General features: G+C 40.4%; 2 protein-coding genes and 1 long non-coding RNA gene across 4 annotated transcripts in view; 2 read left to right on the top strand and 1 right to left on the bottom strand.

Annotated features, from left to right (window-relative positions):
• Positions 1-8316, top strand: part of LOC118337476 (proline-rich protein 5-like) — a 16666-nt gene extending 8350 nt beyond the window's left edge. The window contains 6 exon segments of the mRNA XM_035674535.1: positions 1032-1123; positions 1197-1337; positions 6215-6359; positions 6505-6801; positions 7333-7641; positions 7644-8316. Coding sequence (XP_035530428.1) covers positions 1032-1123; positions 1197-1337; positions 6215-6359; positions 6505-6801; positions 7333-7641; positions 7644-7702 — 1043 coding nt within the window. The 3' untranslated portion in view covers positions 7703-8316.
• A 1254-nt stretch (positions 8317-9570) lies between these two features.
• On the top strand, positions 9571-14949 carry LOC118339462. Its single transcript, XR_004797310.1, has 5 exons — positions 9571-9768; positions 11292-11353; positions 12815-12971; positions 14296-14453; positions 14757-14949. It is a non-coding gene; the product is annotated as an uncharacterized LOC118339462 (long non-coding RNA).
• The window catches only part of napepld (N-acyl phosphatidylethanolamine phospholipase D), a 10541-nt gene continuing 4063 nt past the window's right edge, over positions 10695-17172 (bottom strand). For both annotated transcript variants that reach the window (XM_035677088.1, XM_035677099.1), the window contains exons 3-10: positions 17036-17149; positions 16693-16833; positions 15653-15877; positions 15448-15551; positions 15154-15319; positions 14760-14908; positions 14289-14403; positions 10695-12977 (exon numbers count right to left, since the gene is read on the bottom strand). In XM_035677088.1, the coding sequence (XP_035532981.1) occupies positions 12846-12977; positions 14289-14403; positions 14760-14908; positions 15154-15319; positions 15448-15551; positions 15653-15877; positions 16693-16833; positions 17036-17149 (1146 nt within the window). In that variant the 3' untranslated portion in view covers positions 10695-12845. The remainder of the gene's footprint in view (positions 12978-14288; positions 14404-14759; positions 14909-15153; positions 15320-15447; positions 15552-15652; positions 15878-16692; positions 16834-17035; positions 17150-17172) is intronic.

The raw sequence follows: 17172 nt of genomic DNA, 5'->3' as shown, positions 1-17172 counted from the left end.
ACACACACACACAGTCAGAGTGAGAGCCATTGAAGAGGTGAGAACAAGACGCTGAAATGAATTTGTTCTCTCTGTTGTGGTAGATGTGTGACCTTTATTTGAAGCACCTTTTGAAATGATGAAACACAGACACATACGCACAAGCACGCACACACATACACACACACTATGACAGATTTTCAGTGCTGTCGTCACAGAAACCAGACAGGAAGTGATGCTTTGCGTCAGTTACACAGCATCTAGTGAGAAATTTAATATAAGACAAACCACTGCGGAATGAATGCTTTGAAGAAATACTCTCCAGTTCTGGTATAGCTGCCCACCCCCGTAGCTGCCAGTACTGCTGATTGGTCCAGTACCACTATAGTTGGGCCACAAATGCATAGATTGAAGTCTGGCAAGATGGATTCCCGTGTGATCTCGTCATGCATCACATGAACATTGTGTGTGTTTCTGACTGATTAAGTGACCAAATCACAGATTATTAAGAGATGACTGAATTATAGCAGTACATAAACAAAAAGTAATCCCCTTAAATGTGTCCAGTTTGAGCCAATTGTACAATAAACCCTTTCATCATCATGCATTTTATTATGTTTCACTATTTTGCACTTCTGATTTTCAGCTGTTTATTTCAAAAGGGTCTCCTTGCCGATGCACCTGAGCCTCCCGAATATGCATCCAAAAAGCTACTAAAACTGTCTTTAATGCTGTAATGTCCATTTCATAAAAACAGGAAATAAAGGATGATGCCAATTCACATGGGACCACTTGTTTTTTTACTTGTCCTTTCCAACATTACTGACATGTTAGATTTGCAAAAAAGGATTAAGGACACTAACAACCCTCTGCAAAAATAACAAATCAGATGAAGTTCTCAGATAGCACATTTCTAAATTCTGAGATTCTTACAAAACATTGTGAGACCTTATCTCATTGACTACATGTGCCAGACATCTTGTTGCTGTAATTTCTTTGGCTTTGTGGTTCTCTCCTGATTGGTTGTGTGTCTTTCTGCTTGTGCGTTATAGGTCAGAAGTTGCTGGACTCCCTGGCTGACACATGGGACTTTTTCTTCTGTGATGTTCTGTCCATGCTGCTGGCCATCTTCTATCCTGTACAGGTACGCGCGCACACACACACACACACACACGCACGCCTATATTCTCCTTACATAACGGTGTGTGTGTCCTCAGGGAAAGGAGCCGTCAGTGCGTCAGTTGGCTCTGCTCCACTTCAGGAACATCATCACCTTGAACCTGAAACTGGACGAGGCTCTGTCCCGACCCCGAGCCAGAGTTCCTCCTTCTATCATACAGATGCTGCTAATACTACAGGTACCTCTTTCTTTATCTTTCCTTCCCTTTTCACCCTCAAGCACACACCCTCAAACATATGGCTTGCACAGACAAACATCCATGACTGATGTAGGGTGAGGGAAGAGGGTAAATGACAACAGATGGGGGAAAGAGGAGCAGAGGGTACAGAGAGCTGTTGAGTTTTTTTTTTTTCTTGCAAAGGGATCTCACAGGAAGCAATCTCAGTGTGAACACAGAGCACAGTTATCTTCCCATGACCACTCGGTGCCCTCTGCACCCTGCCTGTGTCTGAAAGTTTGTGTCAATGTTTGTCTGTTTCAAATATCCATGTTTACATTGTCCTTTAAGACCCTTATATCCTCACAAAGACAGAGTAAAAACAGCCAGTCATTTATGATCATTGTTTCTGACCTCATTAGTAAAAATCTTCAGTTTAGATATAGAATTAGAGTCAAAAGAACATGTGAAACTTTCTTCTTATCTGTGAAGTCATGAGAGCGCAGACATTCATGTGTCCCCTGTGGATAATTTGCTTGAGTTTTTAAACATTTAAACATAAACTATAGTAACAGTAGGTTATTCATCCATCGTGTGGTGACTTGAGTTAATTGTCCATTACGTTCCCGTTCTGTGGGAACAGGAAGAGAGTTGTTTACTTATCATTTAACTGTGGTGTTGCTGTACTCCTCACACAGACAGCGCTTACAGGATTTTCAAGTGAAGACGCTGCTCGTTTAACTAAATTCACACCAGTTTTATTCATGTGTATTCCTTGTTGGTCACATCCATATTTTACTATTGAAGGATAAAATTTTACTATTTAAGTGGAAGTCAGGACTGCCACAAGAGGTCGCAAGATTATTAACAGAAACAACTGATAAAATGGCTCTTCTGTCCTTTGGAGGAACATGAAAGAACTTGATGTTCCTTTGAGAACCTACTGGAGTCAGGCTTATTCAGGAGCTGTATCAGTGACTCAAAAACGTATTTTTTTATCAGTGGTGTTTTCCAAATGGGTGTTAGTTTTCTCAATAGGTTTTTAGCATCATTTGGTTGTGAGTGAATTTTCCTTTTTTAGGCTAAAGGTAATATGACAGTGTTTCCCCACGTTCTGATTGTGTCATTTGGAGGTCATGGCCTTTCTCGTTCAGAGCACACATCCAGTGCTACCCTGAATTTTTCCGGACATTACTCAGTTGATCTGTATTTTTGAACGCAAATGTCCGAATCAGCTGGACCAGTCATTAAACAGACTTTACCCTGCCAGCAGCCTAGTACAGAGTCTGTTTAATGTCCCTATGAGGACATGTATGAATAGAGCCGGTCATTGTCTAGAGAATTCCCAGCGAGCTAGTGGGCGTGTTGATGACATTGCATGAAGTGTAGCTGCTTTTTACTCTTTTCTGGTATACATGTAGTATTGATACCAATGCAAAAAACCCTTGCCTTAGCCAAACAGGCTATTTTTTATTTTTTTATTTCCAATAGGTGAGAACGTGTCTGGCCAGGGCAATATCCTGTTGTGTGCAACATGTGTGAAAGGGCAACTTCAGACAACGTCTGGACCGGATTCTTCGGACATTGTCTACATTGTCCGCAGTTCATATGAGGAAACAGATTCTGTCTCCCTGGATGATGGTCAGTGCAGCTGTCCTGATATGGCTGAACTTTCTCCATCTCCCAGGAGTCCAAGGTTGTAGGAAGATAGGCTGTACTCTGCTGTAGACTCAACAGACTGACTGTCTCCTCTGGTTGTACGTGACCTGAGTGACACACAACAAGACTTAGTTAACTTAAGTAAGCCTTGTTCCTTGTTTAGGATCCAATACCCAAAAAATATGGGTGAAAAATAAGCTTATCTGCACACGTCATGAATCTTATAGCTCTAAAAGGGTTAAATACTCCCTAACATTAACGTTTAGAATTGGGTGGCAGTACACTTGTATTTCTTATTTTCTTTTCACCTCCATTTAACTTCAATAAATGCTTCTGCATAACACATCAAGGTCAGACATCAAGGTCTCTCAAAACTTCTTCAATCACTAACCAGCTCTCAAGATTTCCTTCACATTGACGACTGAAGGATCAAAGTTAAAAGTGGCATTCTCTGAGCTCCCAACAGTCCTGTTGACCAATCTTCCAAAAACCTTTTCATTCATTTAAAGTTTTTATTGGTCAGAGGTAAGATGTAGGTCATGGAGTGAATGCAAGTGAGTTAAATGTGCTCTCGAGTGTGTCTGGGAGTATGAACTTAGTGTCCGTGAGTCTGCTTCTGTGTGGGTTTCTTTGGACATCATTGTAGTGACTCATTGACCCAAATCTGCTGCTTCCATACTCAGACAGAGGGAGGGCAAGACTTCAAGACGGAGGATGATATGGAGAGTAAAAAAGACACAAGAACAGAAGGCAGGATAAATTATTTCCTGTTTGGTCCATTATGTACATATATATGCGGCTAAGTCATTTTAATTGGACTGTTTTTCTTTGTCCACAGTGAATATAAAATTGTGAGAAAGCAGAGATGAGGAAGGGAAAAACTGGTTGAGTCAAAGATATAAAAGCAGACAGGGAAGCAGAGCAGCTAAAACAAGAGGTTGTGTGTAAGCTACATAAAATTCAAATAGCTGTTTTTGCTACTCGTTTCATCTGTAAGTAATTTCCCTTCGTTCTGTGACGCCAATTCACTGAAGTCTGGTCTATTTATGTGGTTTATTTCTGTGCTGTGGTTTCGATGCATGGGCTCAATGATTCAGAGAACTGAAACTTGATTGATCTCTCCTTTGTTATTTGATGACTTTGGAGTGGAACTGGGCCCATATGCATCGCACCCCTCGGCGTGAAGATTTGGATTGTGGAAGTAACTCAAACTAAATCCAACTTTTAAAAAGGAGGAAAAAAGAAAATGATGTTGTCTTAAAATGGTCTGAAGTTATATAGAGCATGAAGTCACCTCACTAAAAAAGCCTTATCCAAACAGAAGAGTGCCTGCTTCTTATTCTTCATGACTAAATCAAATTGATTATGAGGGTAATTTGTTTGCCACTGATGTACTTAAAACCCCACTAACATCAAATACGCAGTGGGCTTACTGAAACAATTACATGGGCCCAATGAAACAAGAAGGCCCATCTGCAACAAACAGGGCAGTGAGGGCTCCACATGTGCAGAATGAACGTACGGTGAAGCGAGATGCATGCAAGGTTGCAAGCTTCACTTCACGAGGAGAAACGCCTACTGTTTTCTCCATTAAGGAAATTGGTTGTGATTGTGCTGTGATGGCAGACGCAGCAGCTTTTCTCACTCGTGTTCTCAGTTTGTAGTAGAGCTCTGTACTGGCGTTAAGACCCAAACCTGGCCTGTACTGTAAGGGATTCTGGAGAAATATTGTTTAGTCTCATTCCCAAGTTGACACTTTGGGTTGGTGCCACCAACGTCACTGTGGAGTTCTCTCTCCTGATTGGATGAAGTGGAAAGGGGAAACCAGAATTGTTTTTCCTTCGTTTACTGGAGAAGGTACTGGGAGACCCAATCAGTGAAGGCTGTCAGAATGCAGAGTTATTTATCATTTATCTCATTTTAACAAACAAATATTGCTTTTACTTTAACTTAAACTTAACTGCTTTAAACAATGTTTTTCTACCAACGATGGATCACATCATTATGTGTCCGTTCCTCTCAGCTTTAGATGGTGTTTTTGCTTCTTTCAGCTCATTTTTTCACTGCAGCATTACTGTTATAGTTCAATTTCACAGCTTAAGGTGCGGCAGACAGCTATTTTCTGCAAAAAAAACCTCTAATAAACCAACTGTATGGTACCTTCCCAGCACCAAACAGCAGAGTAAGCAACTAGATGGTGAACATAGTGGAACATTTATCAGGTTAAGAAACAGATATTTCCATCTGGAGCTGGTGGAGACCAAAACAGAGCTAAACTATTTGAAAGAAACATGACCCCAGAATAATGCTGATCCATGGCTGCTGTGTAAATAAGCACCGTATCAACTAAAATAGGTGATAATGTGACAATGTGGTGTGTACAGTTTGTCGCACTGCCACCAAGGGTCCAAAAAATCCATTAATGCAGATTTCAGATGTAACCAGACCTGAGACCTGAAGCAATGTTTTTGATCAGTTTCAATCTCTTTCTACATTCTCCCAGGGTCATTTAGCTCCCTCTGCACTGACACTTTTTTTTACCATTCCCACAAAGGAAAGTAAGTTTAGTCTGTAACAATAACAGACTCATTATGATTCAACGTTTTTCCCCCCTCCAGCTGTTTTATTTGGCTCGAACAATCATTATTCTAACTTGAAATGCAAAACTAGAAGCCTATTCATGTCAGCTGTTACTAGGCAACAGTGTCTTTGCCCTGTAGAAGTTGTAAAGTCTAATCCAATAATCACTGTCTACATTCTTTACAGTGGGTTTACATTACATTTACATCCATTGCTCACCTTTTTAACAGGAATTCTGTCTATAAGGGTTGGTCCTGTCTCTGTCTAAATTGAGAAATGCTGTTGATGCTTTTCTTATCTGAGTATGTTTATACAAGGTTGGGGTCCAATTCACTCTGCTGTTTTATTCATGTCGTCTTCCTGGCTGGGTCTATAAAAGCATAGTGTGTCTCCTGTTGGCAGCTGAAACCCCATTATGTTTTAAACAATAGTAGAATCCAGTAACGTTCCTGGGACCTTTGATTTTACTCAGTAACTGGCAGGATGAGTGATTGATAAAATCACAGAAAGCCTAACTGAAACTCTTTTTTTTTTTTGTCTTGGAAATTTTTTCATGGCTTCTAAAGTTTCCATTACCGCCGGCCAACAAGCAGAAATTACTGGCTAATACAAACTAGTGTCTGTGTGTGTGTGTGTGTATATTTGTGTGTCTGGTGCAGGGAGTCCATGAATCGAAAGGTGTAACGGACGACTACCTTCGACTGGAGTCTCTCATCCAGAAGGTGGTCTCTCCCTACCTCGGGACTCATGGGTTATATTCCAGAGATGGATCTTCCAATTTGCACTGCTCCTCTTGCCTATTAGGTATGTGTGTCTCAGTGTGTATGTGTGTACATATAATGCACAATGGAAGTTCTATTAAAGGTCACCGGTGCCATGTGTTTATGTGTTCAATTATAAAGTAATTCCAAAGCAATCTTTCTGTTTCTCTCTCTCGTTCTCTCTCCAGAAAAGCGTTTACAGCGCTCCTGGCCCTCCAAACCGGGCCACTCCCCCGTCGCCAAGAACCCAGTGGTACGCTCCAAGAGCTACAACGTTCCCATGCTGACCCCCGTGGTGGAGTACGATGCCGACTCGTCCGCAGGAGGTGGCACAGGTATCAGACGACACTCCGTCTCTGAGATGACGTCCTGCTTGGAGGAGAGCAGCTCTGTGGCTGAATCCACCACCGCTGCCACCATCAACACCAGCACATCCAGCCTCACCAACCACTCTCCAGCTTCCACAGCCTCTGTCGCACTTTCAGGTGCTGCTACACTGGTGATATTTTCATGATTGCAAGAGTTTCTGAAGTGATCATTGTTTCAGATGAGCTTTTGGAGCAGGTTTTTTTTGTACTTTACTGAACCATGTACATCTTTTTTGTAATAATACATCTCAGGTCTTTTCAAGAAACTCAAAGACACTTCCCATGAGTTAAAAAAGGAAAAGAAAAAGCTAAAAACAACACACTAAGAAATTATAGCTATATCTACAACAGTCAACAAACAATAATTAATTGTTAAAATCAATTCTTTATCTAAGTAACTGAAAAATGAATTAAATAGAGAAAGAACTGTCCCCAAATGTTTCAAAAAGTTGAATATGTTATAATTTATGCTAAGATTCTATATTTTTAGTTATATTTGCAAACATTTGTGGCAGTACAGGTGAACAACAGACAGTAAAAAAAACAAAAAAAACACTAGGAATGATAGCAACATGCAATGAAAGAAACATGTCCTTTTCCAGTCTTGTCTCATTCATTCATTTAAAACGTTCACTGTTCTCTGTACAGACACTGTGACCTCGGGCCAGGACCCACAGCCCAGAGACGCCGACAGTCCTGCAGGCCCCGACCCTCTCCAGCCACAGCATCACTCCCCCTGCTTCCTCCCGGCGCCTTCCCTAGGCGAGGACACGCACTGCACGGGCTCACTAGTGTCCAACTCCTCTGCATCCTTCAGAGTACTGGCTCACGACACGAGCTCCGGTCCCAGTCCTGCGTCCAGTCCGGACATCATGATGGACCACGTCCTGGAGTCTTTGGACTCCGAGCCGGAGCACGACGGCATCTTTCTGGACTTCTCCCGGCGCTGTTCCGGAGGGTCGACGCACAGCAGGGACAGCAACAGGCAGAGCGTGGTATGACAGGAGATACACGCTGATGGAGGGACATGTGCTGAGCCGTGACATTCCTCACACCCTGTGACGCCTCCTGCTGTTTCATGGAGACTCTCGCTCATCAGGGATTCTTTCAAACTGAATTATTTTTTATTTTATTTTTTATAGGATGTGGTCGCCCATCCCAAAAGAAACGAGTCAAACCTCGTGCTGACTGGTAAACACATCAATTGGGCCTTTTTTGAAGGGTATACTACAGTTGGAAACATCCGCACAGGCCTCTCTTAAGAAGCTATAATCACATAAATCACTTGACTTTCAAACTAGACTACAGACGAGGGCTTTTGCTCTGATGATGGTGATTCTTTGAATGAATTGAAACTTAAAGTATAGCAGTGATGTGAAGGTGCACATGCTGAAAAATGAAATCAAATTCAAACTTTTAACATTTCAAATGTAAAAAAAAAAAAAATCAGTTTGTGTTTCTTCTATATTGTTGGTTGAACTTATTTTATTAATTGATAATAAAAATATTAATTTTGCACATGGTCTGGCACTGAATCTAAGTCTAGATGTTTTTGCTTTATATGACGCATCTCTGTTATATTGAGAGTTGTATTTATAAAGCAGTTCAAGGGAATAAGGAACTGGAAATGGTTCCAATATGTCTCAATTGTATTGCTTTTAGGCCTCATCTATATAAGATCAGTGACACATTTCATGTCCCATTGTTTTCTGCTGCTGCTGATGTTTAAGCAAATCCATTTTTCCTGGTACCATCAAATTAAAAGCTGGTCCCAGTGCAAATTCAGTTTTCAGTGAAATCGAAGTTACTTTAAGTTTTAAATAAAGATTTAGGCTCATGGCAGAAATGTAGTTCAGTTTTTGAAAATGATGATGAATTCAGTCTTTGCAGCTTGCCAAGAAGATAACAGCCAACATTCTTCGAAACACTATTTTGGTCGGATTCAACAGTTTTTTCGAACCGTGGGCCTCTTCCTCCCACCTGTCAAATCAAAATCGTCACTGAAACTCACCTCTGCGTCAGCTCAGAGGATGTGTGAGAAAGTGATTCATGAGAGCTTTTCATAAAGATATGTTTTAGCTAAAATCTAACTAGACCATTTTTTTAGTTATTTTGAGGGCAATCATTTATATTAGTACGTGTTAACATCAATATTTTCACAGGAACATACAGGACTTTTCCCACTGCTGACTTTCAGACTCGATGTAGGTTAAAGCAGAGATTAACAAGTACCCTGAGCTAGCTCTACTCACACTCTATTGGTTCCCACTTTAAATAGCAGAAAGCCGTGTGTGTAAAGATGCAGCTACAGTATGTTCTCAGGTCTGACCTCGAGTCTATCCAAACGGGGACAAACAACCTTTAATGAGTTTTCCTTGTTTACTGGGAGAAAATAACATCCAGGCCACAAACACTTTCTGTCTGTGAATAAATGCAGCCTTTTAAAAAAATCTGATGTGTGTTCCGCTGGCAAATTATGGCTCCAATTTAATGTTTCTAAACAGTGACATCACCATGGTTTACCAAATATTCCAATGGGACTTTTCATTCTAAAAACAGACCACAACCATAACAGCAATATTTAGATATTTTTGTTTAAATACAGATATATCAATACAACTTTTCAGTTGAACACCTTAATTGTATTTACTCTGCATAAACAGTGTTATACAATCCCCATACTTTTGATTTAAAGCAGTACTGTCAGGCAGTGTTTGGTTTTTGCTCAGTCTTTTGAAATGGAAGATGAGAAAGCTTTACAGACACTGCCACCCTGTGTCGCCCCTTTCACAGTGCACGCTGCAGGGATACAGTGCAGCAGGAAGGTGAGGAAGGAGGGGATCAATTAGAGACACCTGTGAGTCCATGTGGGGGGGCAACGAATATGCAGCATGGAGGAAGAAGAGGGTGCTAAAGAAAATACATTTTAAAAGGCTTTATCCAGTGTATGTTGGTCCACTGTAAGGAGGGTACAGTGGCACAGTACACATGGACAGTTGGGAAGCATTTGTTTTAAGAACCAGCTGGATCTTCTGGACTTCCCTGTGCAACCATGTGCTGAGTGAGCGTCAGTCTCCAGAGCAGGTTTGGATTCATTTCACACTCTTTATACTCTGCTTTTGTTTGTTTTATTTAATTTACTGAAAGCGGACTGGGGGAAAAGTGTTTGTAACGAGTGTATGTGCTGCGTAATTTCTTATTGAACTACAAAAGTGAACACATTATACCAACATTTAATAATATTAAATTCATGCGCATAAACACTGACACGTGTTGCATGCACAGGACTTGACACATTATTTGATTATAGTGTAGCTTAATGAAAAATGTATTTGCATGCCTCCCTAAAAGACAATTAAGGATTTTTTTTTGTCTTTAAGACTTTTAATTTTTTGTTATCAGATGTTTTGTAAAAGTAGGTTTAACATTATTTCCTCAATTTATGAACCCCAGTAAGAATCATCCTAGCTCTGGCAGTGTTCATGTAGCTGACATTACATTATGTACAGGTTGCACACTGTTTGTTTTACAGGACACTGTTTAATCACTCAGATAACTAAAATGTAGAATCAAAAGACCAGAATATAATTTTATAGCTCATTATGATTGTTTAATATTAAATTCCCACTTAATTGTTGCTGATTGAATCGTAACTATGTCTACCAGTGGCTTTAGTTCATACTGCCACTAGGGGGCGCCAAAGCTTGAAACTTTGAAGCTCTACACATACTGAAGTGGCTTTAATATCCTTGCTTGAAAGTAAATTTGGTGTTCATCACAGTGGTGCTAAAGAGTGGTTTTCTAGCATGAAGAACAGTCCAACATGTCACTAATATAAATATCCTGCAGTATTTATACTACGTATTAAGATTTATTGCTATATTTATTTAAGTAGTCTTCTGTGATTGCCTTTTTTTCCCCATTCGGTAGGAACCTACAAAAAAAGGGTATTTTCTTGTGTTTGAAGTCTACATTGCTGTTGACAACAAAAAACAAACGTAAACGTGAAATGTAAGTTATATATTTAATGGGTAATTCAATGACATGGATCAAGTGTAAACCATAGTTAGCACTGTAGTGGCCTTGTAGTTACAACCAGGCTACTAAATGAACTCATCATTGTGCTGTCAACTGTTCTTACATTCGGCATTAAAAATAAAATTCACTTGAAAAGCTGAGTACTAAAATGATTCTACTGTTGCTCAGCGAGGCAAATGCATCTTAAATTCTAAGAGATGAAAATGTGAGTGATCACACCGAGAAAAGTCTTTGTGCTGTGGTTTCCGAACATCAAAAACAAAATTCTGAAGCAGGAACAAAGCAAAAACATTTGCAGTGCACGAAGCTGAACCCAGCTCAACTTCTGCCTGTATCTCACAGCTCTTCCGCTACAGTTTCTATCGGTGTACAGTTGTTGGGGAATTAATATCACAGACAACAAAAATAGATTTCTCCTAACACTTCTGTGTCTCTTGTAGTTTCAGGTTGGCCAGAGTACATTCAGGAAAAAAAAACAACAAATTTTGTAATGAGGCATTAGCTAGCACCAATCTTTGAAAATTTCTACTCTAAGTAACTAAAAGTTGGTTTTCTCGTCTATATTACAGCTCACAGGAAGTCCAGCTATGTGTCAACAGAAAGCTGCATCACACTGTCTGCGATACTGAAGGTCTGTGGTTCAACCCCACACACACAAACTGCACTAATATCTCCATTCAGGAGCACTGGTTACTATAGTAACATGGGTCCAGCACCCATTACACCATATAAGTTTAATGCTGATTACATTTCACTCTTTTGACTCTATATTTTACTCTAATGTAAAGTCTGAAAATAATTCTTGAGAGATTTTGGCCTCTTGACCAGAAGGTTTGTGCCAGCCGACGGCACGAGCATGCAGATTTCTTTTCAGTGGTTGTTCCAGACTGGAGGAGTGAGCTAGAAACACTGCATCTGCCAGCTGAAAGGTTTCTGATGCAGTGTGCAGACCACAAAATGCTTTTGAACAACATTATGTAGCAACTCGATAAAATGTGATACATTTTCACTTCATTATGTAATAACACAGATTTTGTAACAATCGGTTTCATTTAGTAATAAACAGCCTGAACCCATATGTATTTTTTCCCACAAAATTATAATACATTATTATAAAATGTGGGAGTTCCTTTTTTTTTTTTTAATGAACTGCATTTTGAATAAGCTGAAGCCTCTTTTGAAGTGTTCTTGGGGAGCCCGGTCAAAAGACCACTGCAGTAGTAAATCCAGCTAGAAATAAAAGCATGAATTGAGTTTTTTTAGCATTTGACAAAGTCCCTGAATTTGGTTGTAATTAGAGTAGTTGATCAGTCAACTATAATGCCAAGGGGGAACCACAGGTCAGAGTCTAATTTAATATTTACTAAGTTTAATTTAGGTTCATTGATAAAAATATAACGTGTACAGACAAAAACATCCATTTTGATTGGTTGATTACCTAATGCACCACATACATTTTTCATCATAAAAAGTGCAACTCCTGCATTTTGTAAGCAGCATAGTATGTAATTTATTACAAAATGTGGGTGTTATTAAATCATGAAGTGAAAATGTATTACATTTTGTTGAGTTATTATATAATGCAACATTACAGGCACCAAAATGAATTAGTTATTACTTAATAGAAACAATATTTAGCTGCAGAAAAGTACTCCAATGTGACTTATGTAAAACTGGTACTTTTATCTTCAGGATAAAGAAAATGGAAGTTTATTTTTCTGTTAGCTGCTTTTTTTTTGTTACACTGATACAAATCTTTGAGACTTGAACTTACACTTACCACACTGACTGATGCCAACATTTAACATCTGTGTGGAAATCGAATACCTTGTTTCTAATGAGCTATGAGCTGAGCTGAGTTTTGCCTGAAAGAATTACACACATCTAATCAATCAGATTTTTATAGTGGAACTCCTGTAGGTAGTATTGGCCCACCATGACAATGGCAGGACAGACATTCGTTATGTAAACAGTACTGTGGAACATTTGAATATTTCAGTTGGGATAAGCTGCATACGTATATGCATTTCAAACTTAAATCACTGAAGTCTATCTAAATATGATAATCAAAATGTTCTGCACTTTGTTACAGACAAACGGCCCACAAAACACTCCAGAGGGAATCAGTCAAACACGTCTCCTCCTTGTGGAACTAGAAGGCGAGACTCCCCGTGATGCAGAGTGAAGAAGGCTTCTGGCTTCAGTCCTTTCTGTTCCAGGGCCTCTCTGAGACGACCTGGTGGCTCCAGGTAGTACTGGATGAAGGAGTGACCGGACAAAAGTGTTAAAGACTATCCGTGTGCATCACCATACTTGGGCTTCAGACAGGTTAATTTTAGCCCGGTGCTGCATTGTTTTGAGCGTTTACGACAGGCTTTTGTCAGGTTGTCTCTAACTTTCCGAGCAGGGCAACGAGCCAGAGGCTGCGTTAATCTGTGTTAGCTGCAGAAATAGTCATGCAGCTTAACAAACAATGACACCTTTTGTTATGTTGCGTTACCAGAACATAATAGTGTCGGAGCACATTCAAATTTTTTTTCTCTCTCTCTCTCTCAGCAGTAACACACAGAAACTCTTTGGGCTACTGTGACTTTATAATACTGAGCAATGAAATACCACCCTAACATATACTCAGTTTCCAGTTTATCATGTACACTAAGCTAAAACTGATGTAGTCTAATTCAACAGTCTTGCAATATATCCTCCCTTCATGAAGGTTAGAATCAGTTCTGGTTGAAACTGTTTGAGATGTGTTGATTCAACTCTCTGTATGAAGCGCCACAAACTGCAGCCTCAAAAATGATCAGAGAGGTTTTTCTGCTATTTATCCTACAGTCACTGATAGAAATGGAGTGGAACAATATTAGAAACACCTGTCAGAAAAATGCAGTCCAATTCAACAGCACTACAAACTGCATCCTCCAAAATGATCAGAAAGTTGAATCAACAGTTTCATCAATAACTTATAAATGAAGGTAGGGTTTATTGCAGGACTGTTGGAAACGGCTAGCTTGGCTCCGTCCAAAGGTAACAAAATCTACCAACCACCACAATCACTAATTTAAGTGTTACATCTCATTTAATCTGTACAAAATCCAAGTAAAAACAGTAATTTGTGGTTTTACAGGAGATTAAGTGCTGGACTGTTTCTTGGCCAGGGCTGGTCACTTCCTAGAGTTTTTGCAACCTCATGGTAACAATGAGACTTCAGGAAGTGTGACTGGTTCCGACCAAGAAATAGTCCAGCATTTGACAGCCTGTGAAATCACATACACTCTGGATTTTGCACAGATTAATCAATTAGAGCTTCAGAGATGCGGGTAGGCAGATTGTTACCTTTTAGAGAGAGTCAGGCTACCTGATTCCCCCCCGTTTTCAGTCTTTGTGCTAATCATCATCAGCTTGCTCCAGCTACATATTGAATGGACAGATATGAGAGTGGTATCAATCTTCTCATTTAACACCTGGAAGGAAAACACATTTATTTCCCAAAATGTTAAATTATTCCTTTTTATCTAGACACAAAGCATCAGTTAGTCAGTATCTGAGTAACCTTATACTCTTACCTCATAGGCGAGAGCAAAGGTTCCCCAGTGAATGGCCACAGACTGTTTGGCCTGGAGGTCTTGGTGAATCTGAACAGCTTCTTCTGGATCTACATGCTGCCCCTGCATCATATCCCTGGAAAACCGAAGATCACACACAGAAGAAAGGACCGCGTTTTACACTCAGTGGGTACTTTATTACGTATTACAGTTCAACCCAACATCTGCCATACACTCTACCTTTAACTTCCTGATCAGATTTTGTTGACATTGTTGGAAACGTATGTTCTTTAACGTTATGTTTCAAATGTTTGTCCTCCCCATCAACAAACATGAGGGGCCATGTCATGCAGTCCAGTACAACTCCATCACTGACTAAGACCTCAATGCTAGAACATATGATTGCATTAACACCACTATGACAGCGTCAACAAAAACTGGACACGGATATATTGTGTGTGTGTTTGTGTGTGTTTGTTTTATGTACAGAACCTGGGCAGGTATGCTCCGATGGGGATTGCTGCGAGGTCAAACGGTCCAAAGCGTTGTCCGATCTCCTGGAAGGAAGAGCAGTAGCCGGTATCACCAGCGAAGAAAAATCGATGGTCCGGACCCAAAACAGACCAGCTTCCCCATAAAGACTGAGAGAGAGTACAAGATAGAGTTAAAATAAAAACCATTTAAAACTATTTTTTTGTTCTTTATTACGGATTTATATGCTGGCATTCACTTTTACACATGCCTATGTTCGTCTATATTTTTTGTAGTGATTGTATCAACTGCATTAACCAAATGAATACTATTTAAAAAAGGCATACATTAATACATAAAAAGGTCAAAGCTACTCAGTATTTACTAATAAGTAATCATTGTAATTAATTATTACCTTGTTATCGTCCAGTGCGGTGCGTTTGCTCCAGTGCTGAGAGGGTGTGCAAACAAATGTGATGTCATCATGACCCGGGACACAGTTCTCCTCCCACCAATCCAGCTCCATCACGTTCTCACAGCCCATCTTCATCAGCCAGTCCATCAAACCCAGGGGCACGAACCTGTGAAACACACATTTGGACTTAACATAAAAAGGCATACTAATAAGCTGAAAACATGAAACATAATTGAAAAATAAAGACTGTGGATTCCAAAACATTAGTGTTGACTACAGATCCACCACACGTACCAGCGTAGCTCCCCTCCAAAGCGCTCATTAAGGCTGGCCACAGATCCAGCATCCAGATGGTCGTAATGAGAATGACTGATGACGACAGCGTCGATCCTGGGCAGCTGTTGGCAGGTAGATGAAAAATGAAACCGAGCCAGCCAAAGAAACAAGGACTGGGTCAAATGCTGTCATGGAGGTCTATTAAAAATAAATAGTACTACACCTGTTCGATAGTGCAGGGGGGCCCTCTGTACCGTTTGGGCCCCAAGAACTGAAATGGCGAGGCCCTCTGGCTGAAAATTGGGTCTGTCAGAATATTGAGCCCGTCCATTTCCACCAGAACCGTGGCGTGTCCCAGCCAGGTGACTCTCAGACCTGGACCAGAGTCGGTGAGGTCTGGGTTCTGGATGAAGTAGGGTTCCATCACTGGGAGCTCACTGTCCAGAGCCTATGTGAGGGGAGGTCCCAAGCAGGAGGAGGAAGAGGATGATGAGTACGAGCAGCACAGAGAGAGGTAGAAGGAGAGAGAAAGGAACAAAACAACCACATACTGATTATGAGGAATAGAATGTTTCAGTCTTATGACTTCATCTGATCACACTTTTCAAAAATGAACCGTAATCCCCTCTGACCCGAATAACAGAGTCACTGTTTACTACTCTGTTACAGTGTTGTTTAAAGGACTGCTTCAGGATTTATCCTCATTTTCAATGGCAACATCACAAAGATAGATAGCTCACATGAGATTCTGCTTTTGTTTAAAGAGATGCACTGACTACAGAGAAAAAGATAGTTGTTGATTTGTACACCTATCCTTATGGTTTTACACAACAACAAAACACTGTGCAATCTATGCAATTACAGGGTTAAACATTCTTCTATTGCTGTGTGAAAGAAGCCTTTGAAGCCCGTTTAGCTCTTACCAAGCTCAGCAAGGTTTCCAATAGGAGATATAAATACAAAGAGCAATGTTCCTACTGACATAGGTGAAAAATACTGTATTTATTAGACTCTAATACCGATCACTTTAAGGATAATACAAGTGAAACCAAACATTGGCTTGAATACATTTGATAAAGGACTTTTATACAGACATTCAACACTTTTGTGCTTTGCAAGAACCATAAAATGCACTATGTAACAGCTTTTTAAAAGTGGGTGAGTCTAGGACGGAGTTCCTCCATAACACTAATAATGTACTGAAGCCCAACTTGTGATATTATGAAACTGTGGGCAAAACATTTCCATCTAATAATTACCCACCTCTTTACTACTTGGTATGTTGCTGTTGTTCTTATCCAACAACAGGAACCTGAGCAGGGTGGTGTAGGAAGGGAACCGCCATGTGGACCAGGGGTTGGTCCAGCGGCCATGTTTGTCCCGACAAGATTTTGTCACTTCCTCCTACAATTTGAAGAAAACAATTCCATTTTAGCCATTACATTTAAAATGTCAGTCTAAAACACAACACACACAACACAATAGTAGAGAACAGGAGAGGGAAGGAATGCTTGCTGAGGGAAGGAATTTATGGAAATGAGAAGGTGTGAGATGAAGGGGTGTGTGTGTTTAGGGGACAGGAGGATGATGGGAAGTGAAGTTTTACCTCCAGCCGGTAGTCCAGACGGAAGCTCTTGCGGGAGGAGCGAGAGGAGCTGCTCTTCCTCGGGGTCTGAGGATCCACCTCACCACCTTCAGCGCCTCTCAGCCCTGCAACATCCTGGAGCACACACACACACACAC

The sequence above is a fragment of the Morone saxatilis genome, unplaced genomic scaffold (genome assembly GCF_004916995.1).
Source record: "Morone saxatilis isolate NCDOM2014 unplaced genomic scaffold, NCSU_SB_2.0 Contig10, whole genome shotgun sequence".
NCBI classification, from domain to species: Eukaryota; Metazoa; Chordata; class Actinopteri; family Moronidae; genus Morone; species Morone saxatilis.
The sequence above is the reverse complement of the archived record's forward strand: the minus strand, read 5'-3'. Positions and strand labels throughout refer to the sequence as shown.